Here is a 21365-nt window from a genome sequence, read left to right as displayed (position 1 = left end):
GGGCCCTATTCCTGAGGGGTTCCCGGGCACCAAGGGGCGTTTTGGCTGCACCGACGCCACACCACGGCCCCGCAGCGAGCCGTGGGTGCCGCGAGCGGGGAGAGGCCTCAGCAGCGCCTGCTGGGGTCTTGGGGGGGGGGGGGAGCAGAGTTTGGGCCCAGAAGCCAACAAAAACACCCTGGGGGAGAGGGGGGGGCGAGGTGGAGATCCTGTAGGGCCTGGCCCAGCAAAAAACAACAACTCCTCGATGGCAGAAAGATGCCGTTTCGGCCCGGCGGCCCCATCCGCAGCCGGCTCTGGGCCTAGGGCGGGCGCCGGGGCCAGCGGCACCACCGGGCGCAGCCGCACGCTCGCGGCCCCGGCCGTGGGTTTGGGACGGGGCCGACGCACACCCAGTGCTGAGAGCGACCCTACAGAACCCTGCTGGGGCAGCCAGGCAAACTGCCTAAAGGATGAGGCAATTCTGACCACCGAGCCCTGCCTGCGGCTCCGCTCACCACCAGGAGCTGGTGGATGGGTGCCGCACCGGGGCCGGGCGGCAGGGCCCCACTGCCTACCCCAAAAACGATCCCGATCCCGATGCCAGGACGTCAGCACCTGAGCACCCCGCGTAGAGCTTTTAGCTTTGCAAAAACAGAGGCGAGAAGGCCGGGCCCGCTCCTTCCCGGCCCTCCGAGGCACCGCGTGTACCGCCCGCCCTGAAAGAGCCCTTCAACTCTTACCATTTTTTTCTATTTTTGCTTTTTTTTTTTTTTAAATAGATATCTCTCTGAAATAATTTTTTTTTTTTAACGTGTGTTTGGACACAAAATAAAGCTTTGGATTTACATGGAAGCTCCTTTCCATGCAACAGAGCCGCTTTCCATCCCCGCCCCACGCTTCCTAGCGTCTGCCTTTCCACGAAAAGGTCCTTGGCTACGGAGGGATCCTCGGGGGAGCCCTGGTTACGATGGGAAGATTGGAAACATAATATATATATATATTTCTTTTTTTTTTTTTTAAAAAAGGGAGAGAAACATCTTTTAAAGAGAAAAATCGGAGGAAAAAGTACTAACTAGATTTTGTGACACTTTCGTTTTTTGGTTTAGGAGAGTCCTTGCGTGTTGCCCTCGGACGACCCTCCTGCTACATTCAATCCTGGCGCTTCATTATTAGAACTATCTTCAAAGTGCTGCTCTTGGCCGTTCCTCTGCACGGTGTCCTCTGATTCTTGACTCTCCCCACCGGCTTGAAAGCTTCCGTCTTCGGGGTTCCCTGTGGGGGTGGGCAGCCCCCCGGCATCTCTCACCCGGGGCTTGCGGCCCCTCCGGGACGGGATGCCGTTGCACCCATCTTTTTTAAGGTGCCTGTGCAAGTGGTCAGAGCGGACGAAAGTCTTGAAGCAGCTGTCACACTGATAGGGCCTGAGGCCAGTGTGCACGCGCATGTGGTTCTTCAAGTCGTAGTTGTGAGCAAAAGCGGCTCCGCACTGCTGGCACAAGTAAGGTTTCTCCCCTGTGTGTTTCCTCATGTGAACCTTCAGCTTGTCCTGCCTGCGTGGGAGAGAAAGGACAGGGGGCAGGTCAGCGAGGGCGGCCAGCAGGCCGAGGGCTGCGCTCCGCCGTCCTCCTCCTCCTCGCGCCCGGCGTTGGCGTTGCTCTCCATCACGGCGGTGGCGGCCCCAATCCAGCCTCCACCGGGGCGGGCGGCAGCCCCTCGGCGAGGCGGGAGGCACCGGGAGGCACCGGGAGGCACCGGGAGGCCGGATCCGGCCACCGGAGCTGCGTTGGTCTGAGCGAAGCCGCCTGCCCCGCGCCTGCGAGGAGGGCGACGGCGCGGCTCCGGCAGCGCCCGCGTTACGAAAACCCGAGGCAGCGAGGGTGCTGGCAGCGGCCGGGCCGGGTGCCAGGAAGGAGGCAGAGCAGCTCGCTTCTGGCCGGAGAGAATCAGAGGCGAAGCGTGCGGCAGGACAGCGCGGACGAGCAGCGAGCGCGATCCCTGCCCGGCTGGCTGGGGGCGAGGGGACCCCGCGTGCGGCCCCGCTGCGAGGGGGTTTAACGCAGCTCCCCATGGGGCTGGAAACGTGGCCGTCCTCAGAACAAACTACGGGGTGCAGCAGCACGTTAAAATAGCTTTTTTTAACAAAAATAGTTTAATTTTTTCTAAAATCTCTGTGCCTCTCTTTCAGATTATTTGAGCGACTCCGCCGCTCCTGCCTGTCCGAGGGCAGAGGAACCAGGAAGCAAAGCAAGCAGAAATCAGCACAAAGCCGAGGGCCGGGAGGGGCAGCAGGCAGCGGGGCCGGACCCGCACCCCGCTCCACCACCCCCTGTGCCCCCGGCCTGGCCTCGTGCCCGTGTCCCACGAGGGACGAGGCAAACGACCCCGGCACAGCGGCAAGGCGCAGCAGGCGCAGCGAGCTGATGCGATTTGGGGTGGATCACCTCCCCGAGAGCGCTGCCTGACTCAGCACAGCGCCTGGGAGCGGTCCCGGGAGCAGCTCAGCGGAGCGAGGCGAGGAATGGGGTGGATGCTGAAGGGCCCCGAGGCCGGAGGCAGCCGGGGTTACCCCGAGCAGGGCTCTGACGTGGCCAAACACGGGCTTCTAGAAGTCAGGGGGGTGGGAGGACGTATGAAAATAACACGGCCCCGGCACGTTATGAAACAGGCTTGTTTAAAACGTCAGGCTGGGCTAAAGACACGGTTTCCATCCAGTTCCCTGCTTTGAAGGAGAGAAGCCCCCCGTGAGCCGGGTGGGAGCGGGGTGCAGGCAGAAGCCCAGCAGCAAAGCAGGAAGCAAACAAGGTGGCATCATCTCGAACTCCTCCACCTCCAAAACCAAACCAAGCCAAAAAAAACAACCAGCTCCAGCCACGGCCTCTGTTCCTCCCCGCCACCTCCAGCGGCAGGCGGGGGCCCTGACGAAGCCGCGGCTGGGGAACACGCACCGGGCAGCACCTCGGACCCCACTCGGGTTTGGGGCCGCATTCTGTGCCGGGACGTGGGGCACAAGAAGCAGGGGCAGCCCCCACGGGCAGAGCCGGCAGGGAGGTGCCGCCGGCACAGGGCCGCGGTGGCAGCGAGCCGTGCCGTGTGCCGGAGGGCTGGCACCCTGCCCCCGGCATTATCGGCATTCCTCAGCTATCGGACGCGGGTCCCGTGCTGCCTGGGTGCGGCCCCGAGCGAGGTTTTGGGGTGCGGAGGCAGCGGTGCAGGAGGCTCGGCAGCGCGCTGAAGGCCGGGCAGGGCTGAAGGCCGCCGCTGCCGCCTCTCCTCTCTGGATCTGCTCCGTGGCGTCCGAAGCAGCTCCCTGGAAGGGCCGGCCAGCCCGGGAAGCAAAGCAGGAGGCGCTTGCAGGGCTCGGGAGCGTTTCAGCATGCAGGAAGCAGGCGGCAGGGCCGGGGGATTTGGCTCCTTGGTCAGGCAGCCCACGCGATCTGCCTCCCGGCGCAGCGAGGAGGAGGCCGGGTGGGACGGCCGCCCTCGGCCTGGCGATGGCGGACACGAGGATGTGCCGTAACGCTCGGCCTAACGCGGAGCGGAGGAAGCCAAACAATGTCCCCTTTTTCTCCGGCATTCCTTCCCGTGGCCAAGGGGGAGAGCAGAGAATTGCAGAGGAGAAGCGGCACCGAGGCGGACGTCCCCAGGGAGCTGCAGCGAGCTCGGGGCAGGAGCTCAGGACGGCAGCGGCTCCGCTCCCCGTGCCTCGCTGAGAGGACGCCAGCAGCGTGGGGTTCAGCCTGTTCCCAACCACCTGGCACGGCCGCCGGCCACGGATGTTTCCATCATCAGACGGAGCCGTTTCTACACCACTTTCCAAACCTCGCCTCGCTCCCTGGCTCTGCAGCCAGGACTCAGCACTTCAGCCACGAGAACGCAAAGGGGTGCAGCTCCGGTTCGTCGACCACGTTACTTGGTCTCTGCAGAAGCCCGGGCCCGGCCAGGTTTCCAGCAGAGGTCAGCAATTTGGGACACCTGAAAGGGGCTCCCAGAGTCGGCAGGGAACTGGGTTTTAAGACACGGCCCCTTGAGACACCTCAAGTCAGACACCCAAATTGCCCGTCTCTTGGCAAACGCTGGCCTCCACGTACAAATCACCTGCTAGGACAGAAATCGGTCCCTGCAGGTGAGCGCTTGAAATAAAATCACAGAACCATTTAGGCTGGAAAGGACCTTCAAGATCAATCAAGCCCAACCGCCAGACCGTATGAGACCAGCCCCGCGCCGAGCGGCGGCTTCGTGCCAGGGCTCCGCGGCGGTGCCGGCCGGCTCCTGCCCGCTCCTTACCTGGTGAATCGGACTTTGCAGATGTCGCACTCGTAGGGCTTCTCGCCGGTGTGGGTGCGGATGTGGCGCGGCAGCTTGCCAGCCCCCTGGATCACCTTTTCACAGATGGGGCACTTTTGGAATGCTTTCGCCCTGATCTTCTTCTCCACCTTCTGGGACCAGGACGGATACACGTCGCCCTCGTTCGAACTGCTGAAGTATTTCAAGTAATAATCCATGACCCCATCGTCGTCCTTTCGGTCGTCCTCCCCCAGCTGCTGTCTCCCCACGGAATTGATCATTTGCTGCAGCAGGGCGCTGGCAGCCAAGCCATCCACCTCCCTCGCGTCATCCTCCGTGTCTGCTCCGGTGGGCACGAAGCTGGGGGAGTCGCCAGGCTCCTGCTGGTCCAGAGGGCCCCCCGAAGTCACCTCCTCTTCTCCCGGCGTGGGCAGGCCACGGCTGCTGTAATGTCCGTTCTGAGAAGGTGAATACAAGGAGCCGGGGGCCGCCACCGCCGCCTCCTCCTCTTCTCTGTCCAGCCACATGGCTGGGTTGCTGTCGGGATCACAGTCATTCGCCTTTGGTCTTTCGTTTAGGGGGGCTTGCGAGTAGAAGTCCATGCCATTGCAGTCCGGCTCCTCCTCTTCCTCTTGGCCTCGGAAGTTCAGTCTCTGAAGGTCTCTCAACTCTGAGTTGGTCCACGGAAAGCTGCCTTGGTGGCCGTTGACGGGGTTGCTCTGGAAGAACTCCAGGTACTCTTTTGCTCTGAGATGGTTCCTCTGATCAATTTGATCTACTATATCCATCTGGTCATTTTTGGCCAGAATCTTCCTGTCCAGGAGATCCGTGCAAACATCCCTTACCGCCGGGATCTCCAGCAGTTTGGCGGCGTTGAGGATGTCGTTGACGTTCGAAGTGCTGACGGTAAGGGTCGCGGTGTAGGCGAACTCCAGCAGAGCCGACAAGGCGTCCGCGCTCACAAAGTCTATCTCATACACGTTTTGCTGGTCCACCACTAACCCTGAGGTGAAGAGCTTCTTGAAGTACTGGCTGCACGCCGCCAGGACGGAGCGGTGGGTGGGGAACTCCTGGCCTTCCACCAAGATGACAACGTCACACAACAGCCCATTGTTTCTCTGCTCGTTCAGGCTGCTAAGGATGTCGCTGCTGTGGTCGGGGAACGGGATCCCTATGGGGCCGTCCACGCCGCCCGCCATCTTCGATGCGAAGGGCTACAGGGAGAAGAGAGGAAAGGCGGTGAGCCACGCGGGACGCGACTGCTCGGGGACGAGCCCAGGATCTCCCAGCCCGTACTCAATTGTCCACCAGCTCCCATCCCTCGGTACCAGATATCTGCAGGCCACAGCCTCTCCTGCTGCCCTGCCAGGTACCTGGGACAGGCCTGCAGCGGCAGGAGGGGACGGCGCCGCGCTCAACGCCAGTCCTGGAAGGAGGAGGAGGAGCAGCCCCCGGTGTACCCAAGCTAGAGTCAGGAAGAAGAGCGAAATTAGCGTGGGTCTGGGCAGAGCTAGCGAGCCTTAGCAAGGACCAGCACGTGGCCTACATCTGGACCGAGCTGTAAATGTGCCTGGTGCTGGGCTTGAGCCTTGCTGGTGGCCCCGGACCACTGCTCGGTGCCGCCGCGAGCACTCCGTGGCCCCACAATCTCAGCAGGAAAAAGTCTGCCAAACTCATTTGCCAAACCCCTGCTGCCATCCTGTAATCACGGGGGAAGACTTCTCGCCCTCACCCCTGGAGGTCCGCGCACACAGCTCGCAGCACCTCGGGTGCCCACGGTCCCATTGCGCCAGTGCCTACCCCGTAGGGCAGCGGGGGCGTTGAACAAACCCCACAAAGCCCCACGGGGGCAGGGGGAGAGTGGACACGGGCACCCGGTCATTCCGGGAAGCCTCGGCAGGTGCTGGCGAGGTGCTGGGAACTCGGCCCTGCAACGTGCCCGGCTCAGGAGCGCTTCGGCAAGAACAGTGGCTCCTTCCAGCTCCGAGGGTTGGTTTGAAAAAAACCACAAGATCAAAATTTAAAAGTCACTGCCGGCACAGTAGCGTGGCTACAGGGGATGTGCTTGGTTAAACACGTCCTCCCTTCAGAGGCTCAGAACCCCAAAGCAAAGCCAGCAGCCAGGGGCTCGCGCACCTCCACCCCAAGGGGTGCTCTCCCCAGCGGCAAGCTGCCGGCCGTGGGGCCAGGCTCACCGGGGCCAAACCTGCCCAACTCGCAGCCCTGAACAAGCCCCTGAACTCCTCCCAGCCCCTGAACTCCTCCCAGCCCCTGAACTCCTCCCAGCCCCAGCCTTCCCTTCTGTGAAATGGGAACAGCACTCTTCTCCTCACAGCACTCTTCTCCTCCATCTCCGGCAGCGAACCTCCGTTCTCCTCGGGACAGAGGAGCTGCCTGCTGCAGAGGGAGGCGCACAAAACATCATTTTTAAAAAACTTTATTAATCCAAGGAAAAAGGAACATTTGCTCCTGCTTGTTTTATAAAGAGGAGGAGCAGGAGTAGGCCATGCGCAGACCTCTCCCCTCCCCTTTTCCACACCTCCGGCCTGGCCTGGAGGCAGCACAGAGCGGTCCTCTTACAGGAACCAGCACAGGGAAAACGGGCAGCGCTAAGCTCTGGGGGGAAAGAATAAAAATAAATAACCTCCCACGAAACACCAATTTGCAGTGAAACCCTCGGTATTTACCAGGAATGCATAAATCAGCCTTTAAGCTCTCCGAAGACCCGTCGTGCGTGCTGGGGGTCAGGCCTGGATTTGTCCCGCAGCCCCTGGAAATCCTGCCCGTAACACCAAGCGCTGAAGCACGCCTCTCACCCCACGTCCCACCCAGGAGGCTCCCCAGAGGCCTGCAGCTCCGAACAGCCTCCCAAAACAGCAGGATTTCAACTCGAGGCTCGCAGGCGACGGGTTTTTAAAAGCAACAGGTCCAGGAAAAGGGATCAGGAGGCCCAGCAGCGCAGGCACCGGCTCCAGGCGTGACCTTGGACAAGGTCTCCCCCCTTCCCCGCAGGGTGCAGCCCTCCTTCCCCTCTGGACCCGATGCTTTCGGGAAGCTTCCCCCGCCCCCCCCCGCTCCCTAAGGAGAATTTGAGCTGCACGAAGCATTTTGAAGCTGCAGGCGATAATCTCGCCGGCAGCCGAGCCGCACCGCCTGCACAGCCGGGCTTTGTCAGCCCCCGGGGACGTGAGGGACCGGGGGGGTGTGGGAGGGAGTCAGGCCACGCGAGGTGACCCCCCCCAGGCCAGGACAATCGGCCGGACAGTGTGGGAACGGCTGCGGGGTCATGAGACCGCCGAGGGCTGGCATGGCAAGTCGTACGGCTCCGCGGCTCATTCTCCTCGTACAACACGCCCTTTGTGCGGCCCTCGGCGGCTCGGGTCCACGGCGGCCCAGACGGCGAGGGGGCAAAAGCAAGGAGAGGCACGGGGGAGGCACCGCGAGGCTCCCCAGGACGGCCTCCGGGCCTCGGCACCGGGCTGAGCCTCAGCCGGAGGCCGCCAGGAGAAATGGCGCGGTGCTGCCTCCTCTGGGGGCTGGAGAGCCGGGTTACGAGGCCGTGCACAGGACGGGACGGCTCCGGGGATTTGTAACGAGATAGGGAAAAGCCTTCACCTACACAGGTTCAAAAAAAAAAACCAACAAAACACAAAGAAACCCAACGACAAAGCTGCAAAAAAAACAAATGCCGGCTTGCAGCAGGAGCAAGGAGTAACGAGATGTTGGAGGGTTGGGTGAAATATGCCTGCAAAGGAGCTCCTGACGGAGAGGTGGCAAGTGCCAAGAGCCACTGACATGACTGCTGGCCGGTCCCCCCGTTGGGACGAACGAGGCCTGACCGGGCCACCAAGGGGGAGCTCCAGCTGCTGGCCCCAGTCTCCCAGGCAGCTCTTTTCTCTCCGTTGACCCCCGACGTGCCTACAAAGCACCACACGCCTGTTGTCCCAGACTGAGTGTCTCTGCAGGGTTGCAAAGACGCCACATTTCACCCCAAAGCGGCTGCATTTCAGCCGCTAGGAAGTCGCCCTCACATACAACTCGCAACGGCTGAAAGGGTGCTGTCAGCTTGAAATACGGGCAGGCTCCAAGAGACGGAGACCCCACAGCCTCCCTGGGCAGCCTGTCGCAGCGCTCCGTCACCCTCACCGGGAAGAAGTTCTTTCGCGTGTTGGTGCGGAGCCGCCTGGGCTCCATTTTGTGGCCGCTGCCCCTTGTCCTGTCCCCACAGAGCACTGAAAAGAGGTCGGCCGTGTCCCTCTGCCTCCCACAGCTCAGGTATTTACAGACATCGATCAGATCCCCTCTCGGCCTTCTCTTCCCAAGGCTGACCAGACCCAGGTCTCTCGGCCTCTCCTCCCAGGGGAGATGCTCCAGGCCCCGTATCATCTTTGTGGCCCTCCGCTGGCCTCTTCCCAGGAGCTCCCTGGCTTTTTTGTGCCGGGGAGCCCAGCACTGGACCCAGAGCTCCAGGTGAGGCCTGACCAGGGCAGAGCAGAGGGGAGGATCACCTCCCTTGACCTGCTGGCCACGCTCCTTTTAACGCACGCCAGGATCCCGTTGGCCTTCCTGGCCACCAGGGCACGCTGCTGGCTCATGGCCAACCTGTCGTCCACCAGGACCCCCAGGTCCTCCTCCGCAGAGCTCCTCTCCAGCAGGCCATCCCCCAGCCTGCACCGATACCTGCGGTTGTTCCTTCCCAGGGGCAGGACTCCACACTTGCTCTTGTCAAACCTCATTTGGTTTCTCGCCGAGTGCGGCTCCCGTCGACGGCCATCGAGTGGCAACCCTGCAGCAGCAGCTCTGGGACCTGGCATTTCCATCCAGATGAGACGGCCACACAGAGATGGAATCGCAACCAGAAGCGCTGACGAGACGCTGCTTAATTACTATTTTCCGCCTAACCTTGGTGGCGTTTAGCTGCTCCTGCTCCTTCGCAGTTATTTACAACGTGAAGAGAAGAACCGGAGCAGCTTAGGAGGGCTCCGAGGTAGGCAAATACCGGGCGTCAGCTCAGGCACACCAGGTTAGCCAGTAACAGCCAACACCAGCAACGTGCTCCTCACCTGGACAGGTCCCAAATCTCCTGACAACAACAGGGCTCTCCCTGCCCGCAGAGGTGCCACCCACCCCGACAGCTCCGACAAGGAAATTCAGCAACCCCATTCGGGACAGAAAGGGAAAATTACCAGCGCCTGATCCGGCGAGCACGAGGTGAAACGGCTGCGGGGCACCGCGCTGCCCAATCCCCCGAGCGTGGTTTTGGGGGAAATAGCTGCGTTTTGGGCTCGGCGCGCGGTATTTGGCCGCTTGCAGCCCAACGCGCCCAAGGACGAGGAGTCGCCGTGCCCAATTTCTCAGGGGAAACGCCCGCGTTAGGGTATCAGGGCAGACCCTGCAGCAGCGCTGCTGCACGCTGGAAAGAAATTATTAAAATAATGATGCTATTAAAAAAAAAGAAAAAGGGGTTTGCTGCCCGAGGCCCAAACATTATCCTATCCCTCACTCGCGACCAACGGGAGAAACGGGCATTTTTTCTTCCATTTGCATTTAGGGAGCAATCCTCCCGGTTCCCCCCTTCCTTCCTCCAGCCACGGGGACACGTCCCTGAGCGGGGAAGTAAATCCCTGGAGATAAAAACCAGCCCGAAAAGGTGGGACGGGGGCAGGCGGGAGGGAAGGAGGGCGTTCTGCCTGCCGGGGGGAAGCCGCCGCTGCAGCTCCTCCGTGCTGCCATTAAAATTCAACTGCTCTCCGAAAGGAATGCGCTGCCGGCAGTTTAGTGCCAAACTATCCAAATTATGCGGACCTGCCGAGCAGATGCATGTTCTCGAGGCGAAGACCCTGCACATCGACAGAAACGAACTGCACGGCTTAAAAAAAGAAAGAAAGAAAACAGAAGTGCACCGCTGTTCCCCCCCCCCCCCCCCCCCCCCCCCACTACCCACCATTTTGGTAACGCGGCAGGACGAAACCTTTCGCGTTCAGCAGGTAATTCAGCCAAACGGGGCAAAAAAAGAGTGAATTCAGCTTTCTTCTATCTTAACTGGACATCACATCTGGGGTGAAGCGCTGGAGGAGACATATGACATGACCGCGATCATGCAGCTATTGAAGGGAAGGGCGGAAGCGGCGTCCTGCACAGATCCGTGGCCGCCCCGCGGACAATGTTGGCTCTGTGTCCCACAGCCGGGATCCCCTGCAGCCCCCCGCGATTCCCCTTCTGAAGGCTTTGGCTCTGGGCAGCCTCTCACGCCCCGGCTCTCAACGCGGCGTCTTGCTTACCACAGCCTGAACTGACGGATTCACGATGTGAAGGCTGCTTTGGGAAATGAGACCACGTCAGGCGGCTCCCAAACGGACACGGCGCTCCAAAATCACACGGCTGGACCACGCCGCCGCCCCGCAGGGCCCACCGGCGGTCCCCCAGCAGGGGCTGGGGTTTTGTCCCGGTCCTTCCAGCCACGGTGCAGCTTTCTAGGCATCCTGCTTCGGCCTCAAACCGAGCACGGTGCGATGGCAAAACCAACCGAGCTGCCCAAGGTGGAAGGAAACCCGCCCCAAACCCTCCAGACACATCGCCCACCGGTCCTTCGGCGCACAGCCTGGAGGAACCTCCTCTTCCACGGCTTCCACGGGGAAGCAGCACCTACCCACCACGCCACGGAAACAAAACCGCCTCTGGAGCAGGCCACGACGGCTCGGCAGCACCAAAGTTCATGTGGGGAAGGAGAACCCCCCATCCTGCTAACGCTGCCGAGGGAACTCCGCTGGGAAGAGTCCATGGTCATCGCTCCAGCTGGGATGGCACACCGGCACTGAACGCCCCTCACACCCTCAATGAGCATTGTGGGAGCTTTAACGACCACAAATAACAGAGAGCCTTGATTTTAATTCCTACTAAAAAATGAAATTACCTCCCACGGCAGGGCACCGTGAGCACGAGCGGTGCCAGGAGCCGGTTTTGCCGCGGCGCCGGCTGACCAGAAGGGGCAGATCCGCGGAGCCGGGGGAGCGCGGAGAGCCCTCCCCTCGACGCCAGTCAGCCATTTCCTAGCTTGGGAACGGCTGCATCCTGTGCTCGTTCAGAGCCTGCGTAGGTCTGATATATTTGGCAGAGCCTCTAAATTGGTCTGGAAGAGCCGTATCTGAGAGCCGGGATCAAGTCCCACCGCCACAGCCCGCACCACGGCAGCGTTTGGGGTCTTTGGGTTCAGACACGGAGCCGTGGTGCTACTGGGGGGGGGGACGGCCACCAGAGCCCCCCCAGCACCGAGGGGACGTGGCACGCTGCCCAGCAGCTCCCGGCCAGGCAGGTTTGGGGTGTAATTCATCAACCCCCGGCCACCTCAGGCAAATTACGGCAGCTGACTGAAGGTATCCCAAGAGACTGATTTACATTTTACACCTCGGCTCGTTCAGAAGCTCCTCGGGATCCAAAACTGCCCCCCCCCCACCGCATCAGCAGCGGCAAGAAGAGGAGCAGAGCTTCACAGAGAGGAGGAGGACTTCATGAAGAGGCCTCGGCCATCTCCCATCAGCAGGGAGGGGACACGACGGAGCAGGGAGATGACTGCTGCCCCGCTCGGAGCCGGCGGCTCTGTTAACGAGACGTCCGAGGTCTGGGATTCCTCGTCGTGCTGGGGATGCTGCTACAGGAGACGTCGGGAAGGCTGGCTGCTCTTCCTCTCGGTTTTCCCGAAACTGCTTGAATTCGAGTGCTTTTCACACGATGCCCAGCAGAGGAAGGACGTGCCAGAGGCTTTTTCCCAGTCACGTGGGCCGGGGAAGGACGAGTGCCTCCGAGGACAGGGATAAACCGCTCGCCTTCACGCCAAAGCCAGGCTCCGGCCAGCGGAGCGACCCTTCGGCAATCCCAGCCCTGCTGCTCCTGCTCCCTCTCTGCCTCTGCCTCAAAGCACAGCCCTGACACAAGGAGCTACCAGAATTACACCCAAAAGGGAAAGTCACCAGCAGCAGCTCAGCGCACGGGGCCCACGACCACAGACTGCGTGCAGTGCTGGGCTCCCCGGCACAAAAAAGCCAGGGAGCTCCTGGGAAGAGGCCAGCGGAGGGCCACAAAGATGATACGGGGCCTGGAGCATCTCCCCTGGGAGGAGAGGCCGAGAGACCTGGGTCTGGTCAGCCTTGGGGAGAGAAGGCCGAGAGGGGATCTGATCGATGTCTGTAAATACCTGAGCTGTGGGAGGCAGAGGGACACGGCCGACCTCTTTTCAGTGCTCTGTGGGGACAGGACAAGGGGCAGCGGCCACAAAATGGAGCCCAGGCAGCTCCGCACCAACACGCGAAAGAACTTCTTCCCGGTGAGGGTGACGGAGCGCTGGGACAGGCTGCCCAGGGAGGCTGTGGGGTCTCCTTCTCTGGAGATATTCGAGGCCCGTCCGGACGCCTCCCTGGGCAGCCTGCTCTAGGGAACTGCTTTGGCAGGGGGTTGGACCCGGTGAGCTCTGCAGGGCCCTGCCAACCCCTACAGTTCGGTGATATCCCGAATGCTCTGCAGCTGCGAACGCTCAGCATCTCTCAGGATACGGCCTCAGGTTTGCCGTAGCCCCAGCAGCCCTCACCCACCACCACGGACTCAGGGGAGGAATGCCCAAGCTCCACGCTTGGCCACGCCGCGGATCTCAGCCGTCTACAACGGGAAAGGATTTCCTTCCAGGGCACGATGCAGACTCCAAGCACAAGGGGAAGTTCGGTTTCCGTCGCAGCATCAGCCACCAGCGAAAACCAGGAGCCGCGTCAGGCCCCAGCAGACACCGGGGTCTGTCCCCATACACCAGGCCGTGTCGCTCGTCCTCCCCCGAGGCTTTTAGGGCACGTGGGGAAGAGCCTCCTGCCTCTCTGGGCACGGTCCCCAACCCAACGGGCTGTCAGCGGTGAAAATGGCTGCGACAACGCGGCCACATTAAAAACTCCTCTTCTTGTTGCAAGGTTAGCTGTAACTGGTTACTCCACCCAGGCCTCCTTGCCAATTTTCTCCTTTGTCATCAGAGACCGTATTTAATCCAGCAGGAATGTGCCTCGATTCGAGCCCGTGTGGCAGCAGACTCGAGGCCCGAGCCCATCGAACCTCTCTGCGTGCGTGGGTTGGTTTGGTGCTGGAAGCCTCCATCGCCGCGGGGTCCCAGCGCAGATGCAGGATGGGTGCTGGGTCCCACGGCACAGCGGGGATCTGCCAACACCAACAGCCCTTGGGACACCCAAATCACCCCACGCCAGGCAGAGATGAACCAGCACCCACCGGGGGGGGCCAAAAACTGCCCCCCAGAGCTCTGCTGTTGCCATACGGCAACCTCCCAGCTCCCTGCAAAACCACAGCACGGCTGTCGAGAGGTCCCGCACAACACCGAGCCCTGGGCACTCAGCCCCTCGTCCTCCTGAAAGCCTCAGAAGGGGGAAAAAAAAAAAAAAAAAAAAAACACGAACCCGAGTTTGTTTCAGTCCTGCCGGAAGAAGCAGCCTTGCCTGTAAGCTCAGCACGGACAGCAGAGGAAGGTGGCTGAGCCCCATAAACCTGCAGGCGCCGAGTCCTGCACGGGAATAAACCGCCAGCATTTCGGAGAGGCGACGCGTGGCCCCCCTGCCAAACGAAGCAGCAGAAAACTCGACCACGGGGAAACAAAACAGCCCCCGGCCGAGCAGGACGAGACGAGGCGAGGTGGCAGAGGGACACCGGCACGCCTCGGAGGGGGGACGCCGGGCAGCGCGCTGCCAGCACGCCAGGAGAAACCAAGGGGCCGGGTTTTGTCACCTCCCCTTCTGGGGCAGAGAGGGGCCGAATCCTGCCCTGCTCCTCGGGAGCTGCCGACGCTCCCAGCCCTGCAGCCCGGCTCCCAGCCCCTCGCCTGCCACCCTGCGGGGGTCCCCCCCTTGCCAAAAGCCTCCCCCGACGGGCGCGTTTCCTGAGCTCCATCGAACACCAGCAGAAAAGGGAGGGGAATAAAAATAAATAAATAAATTTTAAAGAGAGTAAAAAGAGAAGTATTTCAGGTTGGGGTTCCCTGACAAGGCAGAGCGCACACTCCTGTAATTTCCAGCTCGCGGATCGGCAGCCAGCTCGCCTCGCAGCCCTCCTCTCCACGCGACGGACGTGTAGCGGCCGAGTCCCGCGAGCGCGCGTGCCGTACGCCCCATTCCTGGCAGCGCCCTCCTGCCGCGAAGCCGTTCCCTTCCCTCGGCACACACGAGGAGGGCACGGAGGGAGGGACGGAAGTGGCACCGCGTGTGCTCTGCCTGTCGAGGCAGGAGGCTGCGAGGGAGCCGCGACCTGCAGCTACAAGCCCGCGGTCGCCGCCTGCCCGGCTCCGTGTCGGGGAGGCACTCGGGCAAACAAATAACAACAGATGTGCTTACTGGTTCCCAGTTTGCCGGTGGGAAGTGGGTAGGCGCACGACCCAGGAAGGAAACGTCGCGCTGGCCGGCAGCGAGCGCGGCTCCAGCGTGACGGCAAGGAGCCGTGCAGGAGTCGGAGCGCAGCACGTGAAGGACTCGGGGCGTCAGCACCCCCAGCAGGGAGAGGGTCCCAGGCTCCTTCTGGGGGCACGCAGCACAAGGAAAACCACCTCGAAGGCTCACAAGAGAAGAAGACGCCCAGCAGAGACCCGAGCGGAGCGGTTCTCCCCCAGTCCCTGCAGCCGGGGGGGGCAGTGGGGAGGGCAGGGGGGTCCCCGCGCTGCTTCTGAGCCCTCAGCAAAAAGCGTTTGAGCAAGCAAAGCTGGCACCAGGGGCACCGCGCTCCCGGCGGCCCGGCGGCACCGCGTGCCTCCCCGCATTTTTCGAGGGGGTTGCGAAGCGGCAGTGGCCAAGCGCCGCCGTGCCAGGGGAGCCGCCGCCGCTCCTCTCCCCGCCGTGCCCTTGGCTCCCACCTGCGGCCACGGGGCAGCCCGCGGCAGTTTCCAGTTTCTCACACCTTGTCACGTTCAGAGAGGGCAGCGGTCCCCGCTGTCTCCTTCCGCCTACAGCCCGCGGGGAGATTTCTCCATCGCCTCCCGCGGCGGGGGGACGGAGACGGGGGGTGGGACGGCTTCGCCCTGGTTGTGCTGCGAAAGCTGCGCCCGGGCTCCGCCACGGGAGCCAGCGACGACACCAGGGAAACTGAAACCGTGCACGGCGGGGGGAAGATGATACGGCCCGGGGGTGCTGCAGGAGAAGCCAACGTCCCCGGGTCGGGTCCCTGTGGGAGACCCCGGTGCCCGCTGACCCCGCTGGATGCCACCCCCAGGTGCCACCTGGGCTCGTCCGGGCACAGAGCGGGGGCACCGCTGGCCGGCTCCGCATCAAAGGACACGGGGACAGGGTGCGGGGGCTTCTCTTCCTCCCTTTCCCCAAGTTTTGCTCATCGAGAAGTTTTTAGTTACGGATCGCAACCGCTCCCTTTGCACCTGAGGTCGGGACTGGTTGAGAGCGCGGCGAAGAGCACCTGCCCGCTGCCTTAGCCAAGCGCGACGAAAGGAGGAGTAATCGTCCCCGAACTCCTCTCTTTCTATAAGCTCAGCATCCCGAGAGCGGGGAAAAAACCCTCGAGTGTAGGTTTTAATCGAGATAAAACCGCAGCTCCCAAGCGTTCGGGCTCCGTGTGAAGCACAGACGAGGAGTTTCGCAGGCCCGGATTTCAGGGCTTGATTCCCCGACACCACTTCGGACCCGGCACCGGGCTTTGGGTCGCCGTGCCCAGCCCCATGGCCCCGACGCAAGCACGACGCTCCTCGCCGACTGGCGCCCTGTGCCGAAATCCGGATTTTTACGGCTGGGAAAGAGCCACGATTCTCAATTCTGCTTTAAAGGTCTCAAAACACGGGCGCTCCCCGTGCGCTCGCCGTGCCCGGCGCCTTCCAACCACCTCGTCGAGCCCGCGACGCGGCTGAAGATCATCAGCCCCGGCACCACGACGCACGTGTAAGCAGAAAGTGAAGAAAATAAAATAAACGACAGGCACAGGAGCACCCGCGGATCAGCGGGCACCCAAGGACTGCTTGTACTCCCCGCCAGGTTTATTAAGAGCTCTTGCCTTGCAAAACCCTCCCCCGAATTACCAGCGTAATTAAGGCTTGGTGGAAAAATCCCACCGTGCCATCCCCGCTCGGGCTGTGCCTCCCCGCTCCCTCCTTCCCCAGGACAAGCCTAAACAGGGGCCAGGGTGAATATGAAACGAGGACGGCTCCTCTCGAACGAGCCGCTCGGTTTCTAGTATTTTTTTTTTTTTTAAAAAAGTTGTTTCAGTACAACGTGTGCAGTAACCACCGGGGTTCCTAACGCAGCCCGTCCTGCTTCCTGCTCAGCCTCCAGAATCGCCCGCGTACGGTTTTCGACCGGCAACGCTCGGAAATACAACATTAAACATATAAGTAAATAAATAAAAATAAAAAAGAGGTGGCTTACTGAAGTTACGGGACGACCTTCTAGCTCCATCACTACGCCGCGCGCAACACCTCAGCCCCTGTCAGGCTGTAAATTCTCCCAGGCAGAGAGCTCTACAGCCGCCCGCGGAGCACTTAGGGGATAAGTTATAGTCCCGACAGCCAGGACGAGGAGCAGCGCGGGGAACGGGGCTGATTCTGAACCAAAACCGGCAGCAAACCCTCACCGAGAGGCCACCAGCAGAAAAACGTCTTCCGCTCGCCGGCCTCCCGCCGCTCTCCGAGCCACGGGGACCGCGGGCGGCTGCCGCGAGCACGGCGGGGCAGGGACACGAGGACTCGGAGCGCCGTCGAAGCGCGTGAGCACGGCGACGGGGAGCCCAACGGCACGGCCCAGCCCCGCTCTGCCGCCGGGTTTGACACACGGGGAAGCTCTCGAGACAAACACAAACCCCAAAGCTTTTTCCCTCCCGGGTAGGCACCAGCTCACCTCCGGACCCGAACCGCAGGCGCCCCGCGATCTGCCGGGGACCCGCCGGTCCCCCCCCCCGGGACCCTAACGCTGCCACCGGCGCTCTTGGGGGGGCCGCTCGCAGCGCCTCCAGCCCCACCGCGAGCACCCAGCGCAGGGGCTCCAGGAAAAGCCCCGAGGCCCCCTTGTCGCACCCCAAACCCCCAGGGAGAGGGAAGAGCAAAGACAAGGACGCTTCGAAACCCAGAGGCCACGCAGCCCCCCCCCCCCCCCCCGGTTGTTTCCCCCCCGGGCTCGGCGGTGACGTTACGGGGCGAGGCGAGCGGCTTCTCCCCCCGCAGGGGCCGAGGTTGGCCCCCCCCCCAGCCGCGGGTGGGCAGCTCTTATCGCCGCCAGCCGCCGCCGCGCGCTTCCCTCCCCGCCGCGGGGTGGGTGTCGGGGGGGGGGGGGGGGGGGTGGAAAAACCCCACGAAACCAAACCCGGGGAGAACTGAACTCAGCCCCCCCCCCCACCTTGTTATGCAACCCCCGTGGGGACGGGGGGGGGGAAGAGACCACGGCGATGAGCTTGGGGTGCAAGGAAATTGGGGGGGGAGAGGCTGGTTGTCACCGGGGGGGGGGACACACGGGGAGCAGGGGGTGACGGAGAGCATGGGGGGGACAAAAGAGGAGCATGGGGACACGGGGAGCTGGGGGGGGGACACGCGGGGTGAAGGGGGGGACACACGGGGAGGGGACACGGGGAGCAAGGGGGTGATGCCGGGGGGGGACATGGGGAGCTGGGGGGGGACGCATGGGGTGAAAGGGGGGGGACACACAGGGTGAAAGGGGGGGGACAGGGAGCTAGGGGGGACACGGGAGGGACACGGGGAGCAAGGGGGGGACACGGGGAGCTGGGGGTGACAGGCAGCAAGGGGGGGGTGACAGGGAACGGGGAGGGGGCACAAACGGGGGGGTCTCGGAGCCCCCCCATCCCCCCCCCGCCAGCCGCGCTGGCCGCAGGCCCAGCCCCGGGGGACCCCACCCAGCGCCGGGTCCAGTCCCCCCCCCCGACCCCACCCCCACCCCCCCCCTCGCTGCTGCCGCCCGTGTCCCCCCCGCGCGCCCCCCCCCCGCACCGCGGGGCCCGCAGGGAGCCTTGGCCGGGCGCCACGACCCCACCCCTTCCCCGGGCCGGGCCGCGCCATGGAGGCCAATGGGGGAGGAGGGGGGGGGGGGGGGACCGCGGGGGGGGGGGGCGCCGGGGCGAGGCCCGGCACCCCGAGGCCCCCCCCCGGGGCCCGGCCTCGATCGGGTTCCACACGCGGGGGGGTCGCGGAGGGTCCCGGGGGAGGTCGGGGGGGGGGGGGTCCCGGGGGTCCGCCCCGCGCGCGGCCCGCCCGCCATTGGGGCCCGGCCGGGCCGGGCTGTGGTGGTGGTGGTGGCGGCGGAGGGCGGGGCCGGCGGGCCGGAGGGCGCGCCCCGATTGGCCCCGCCCGCTGCCCATCAACGCGCCGCCCACTCGCCGCCCGCGCCGGGGGGCGGTGGGGAGGAGCGGGGCACGCCGGGAACTGTAGTCCGCGCGCCCTCCGCACCTGCAGGCCGCCGGGGGCAGCGCGGACTACAACTCCCAGCGGCCCCCTCATCGCGCACGCAACCCCCCCTCTCCCCTTTACCCCCCCCCCCAGGGCCCTTCCCCCCCCCCCCCACGACCCCCCCCCCCAAGTACAACGTATGCACGCGGGGGGGGCGAGAAAACGGGGGGGGGGGGGGCCACGAGCAGCCCCCCCGCCCCCCCACCCTCCCCACCCCCAACCCCCCTCAGCGCCCCCTCCCCTCCCCCCCCGTTGCCCCCCCGTTTCCCTCCCCCCCCCTCCCCGTTTTGCCCCCCCCCCCCCCCCCTTCCCCCCCCCCCCCCCGGGCCGTACCGTGCCGGAGCGGAGCGCGGGGGCCGGGAGGGGCCGAGCGGGGCCGAGCCGAGCCGGGCCGGGCCGGGCCGAGCCGTGCGGGCGGAGCAGGCTGTGGCCGCCCCGCGGGAGCTGCTCGCCGAGGCCCGTATGCGGCTCCTTCCTGCTCCGGCCGGGGCCGCCCCGCTCTTAAAGGGGCCGCGCCCCCGCCCCCCCCCCCCCGCGCCGCCCCCCTTCCACCCCCCCCCACCCCCCCCCTAAATCACCACAGCCGGGGGCGGCCGCTCCGCCGGGGGGGGGTGGGTGGGTGTGGGGCCGGCTGTGGGGTGGGCTGTGGGGGGGGGGGGCTGTGGGGCTGGCTGAGGGGCTGGCTGCCGGCCCCCCCCCCCCCGCCGCCGCCGCCGCCGCGCACGCAGGCCCGGCCCGGCCCCACGCGCGGCGGCCACCCGTGGAACCGTGTGGCTGCGTGTGGCACCCCGCTGTCCCCGCCTGTGCCCCTCAGCGTCCCCTTCTGCAGCCCTCAGTGTCCCCCCCGTGTACCCCGCAGTGTCCCCTCCTGTCCCCCTTTCCTATGTCCCCTCCTGTGCCCCCCCTTCCCGTGCCCATAATGTCCCCCCTTTCCCTGTCCCTCAGTGTCCCCTCCTGTGCCCCCCTTCCTGTGTCCCCTCCTGTCCCCCCCATAGCCCCCGGTGTCCCCTCCTGTCCCCCCTTCCTGTGTCCCCCCAGTGTCCCCTTTCTGTGTCCCCTGTCACTCCTGTGCCCCTCAGTGTCCCCCCTGTCCCCCCCCTTCCTGTGTCCCCTCCTGTACCCCTCAGTGTCCCCTCCTGTCCCCCCCATAGCCCCCGGTGTCCCCCCTGTCCCCCCTTCCTGTGTCCCCCCAGTGTCCCCTTTCTGTGTCCCCTCCTGTACTCCCCCTTCCTGTGTATCACCCCCCCCCCCCCCCCGAGTTCCCCCCCGGTACCCCCCAGTGTCCCCTTCCTGCGTTCCCCCAGCGTTCCTTCTTGTCACCCCCCTTCCTCTGTCCCCTCAGTGTCCCCTCCTGTCCCCCCCCCCCCCCCCCCGTGCCCCCTCCTGTGCCCCTCAGCGTCCCCTCCGGTACTCCCCCTTCCTGTGTCTCCCCACCGTCCCCCCCTGCTTTCCCCCTTCCTGCCCCCCTTCCTGTGTCCCCCCCGTCCCCCCCATACCCCCCTTCCTTTACATCCCCCCCCCAGCGTCCCCCCCCAGTTCCCCCTTCCCGCGTCCCCCCAACATCCCCTCCTGCCCCCCTTCCTCTATCTCCCCCCAGTGTCCCCTCCTGTCCCCCCCTCCCTGTCCCCCCCCCCCCAGTGTCCCTCTGTCCCTCTCCCCCCACGCAGGACGGGGACATTCGCCCCAGCACAGCAGAACCAGACCCCACAACCCCCCCCCCCCCCCAGCTCCCAGCCCGGTGCCCACCATTAGGCTCCAGAGTGAACGGCTCCCGGGGCCTGCTCCTGCAGCCGGGCTCGTCCGCGAGCACCTGCTCCCCTCCGGGTGACCTGCTCCAGGCAAAATCGTGGGGAAAATCGGGAAATAAAGGGAAAAAATACATTCTACATGATACACGTTAATCTATTTTTAAAATAGATTAAGAGGAAAAAAAAAAAAAAAACAGAAGTTGCTGGCAACCCCACCGCAGCCCCCGGTGTCAGGCCTGAGCCCCTGCTGCTTCTGGGGGGCCTTGGAGCCCCCCCTTCCCTCCCCAGCTCAGCACCCAGCCCCACGATTTCCCTCTTTCTCTTTTTTTTTTTTTGTCCCCCCCCCCCTCCTTTTTCTCCTCTCTTAAATAACCAAAGTAAATAATTTCTCCCTTAAACAACCAAATTAAATAATGTCTCCCTTAAACAACCACGCTCAGCTCGGGGGGGGCAGCGAGGGGTCCACACGGCGCCCCTGCACCCCACTGCCCACCCCCCCACTACTAAAAGTCGGGGGGGGGGGGGGACACGCCACAGGGGCTTTTAGGGGAATTCAGCCTCGTTGACCCCATTTTGCAGATGGGGAAACTGAGGCAGCGCCGGGGAAACGGGGCTGGGAGCGGGCACCGAGGGGGCCCGGACCTCACACACGTGGACGGGGAAGGGGCCTGGGGGCTGCAGGAGGGGGGGCCCAGGTGCTGCCCCCCCCCCCAGCCGCTGCACCCCACAGCGGGCCCCACCACGTGCCGACGGCCGCCCACTGCTTTCGTTTTCCCCCGCCGCAGCCCAGGGCGGGCCCCGAGCGCCCCCGCCCAGAGCGAAGGCCAAGAGGCAGCCCCCAGCCCCCCGAAAAGCCCCCCCCCAGAGGGTGGGGGTGCCCCAAAATCACCTGCAGGACGGGGACCGGGGGCACCCAGCACCATCCCCACCTC

The 21365-nt window shown here is 64.2% G+C and overlaps 1 protein-coding gene across 2 annotated transcripts; it reads right to left on the bottom strand.

Moving 5' to 3' along the window:
- Nucleotides 1-962: 962 nt before the first annotated feature.
- ZBTB7A (zinc finger and BTB domain containing 7A) lies at nucleotides 963-19176 on the bottom strand. Of its 2 annotated transcripts, none has more exons than XM_066984000.1 (3): nucleotides 19019-19176; nucleotides 4267-5480; nucleotides 963-1532 (listed from the first exon to the last, which is right to left on the bottom strand). In XM_066984000.1, exons 2-3 carry the CDS (start codon nucleotides 5463-5465, stop codon nucleotides 1085-1087), a joined length of 1647 nt encoding a protein of 548 aa, XP_066840101.1. In that variant the 5' UTR covers nucleotides 5466-5480; nucleotides 19019-19176; the 3' UTR covers nucleotides 963-1084. The 2 variants fall into 2 exon arrangements, with proteins under 2 accessions (XP_066840101.1, XP_047933740.1); XM_048077783.2 differs by lacking the exon at nucleotides 19019-19176 and adding an exon at nucleotides 6954-10188.
- Nucleotides 19177-21365: the final 2189 nt, after the last annotated feature.

This window comes from Anser cygnoides, chromosome 27 (genome assembly GCF_040182565.1).
Source record: "Anser cygnoides isolate HZ-2024a breed goose chromosome 27, Taihu_goose_T2T_genome, whole genome shotgun sequence".
Taxonomy (NCBI): Eukaryota; Metazoa; Chordata; class Aves; order Anseriformes; family Anatidae; genus Anser; species Anser cygnoides.
The sequence above is the reverse complement of the archived record's forward strand: the minus strand, read 5'-3'. Positions and strand labels throughout refer to the sequence as shown.

Coding starts and splice junctions, on each gene's coding strand:
- ZBTB7A (XM_066984000.1), bottom strand. CDS start 5,465: ATGGCGGGCGGCGTGGACGGCCCCATAGGGATCCCGTTCCCCGACCAC. Junction 1,533..4,266: donor TGCAAAGTCCGATTCACCAG/GTAAGGAGCGGG, acceptor TCTCCCACGCAG/GCAGGACAAGCTGAAGGTTC.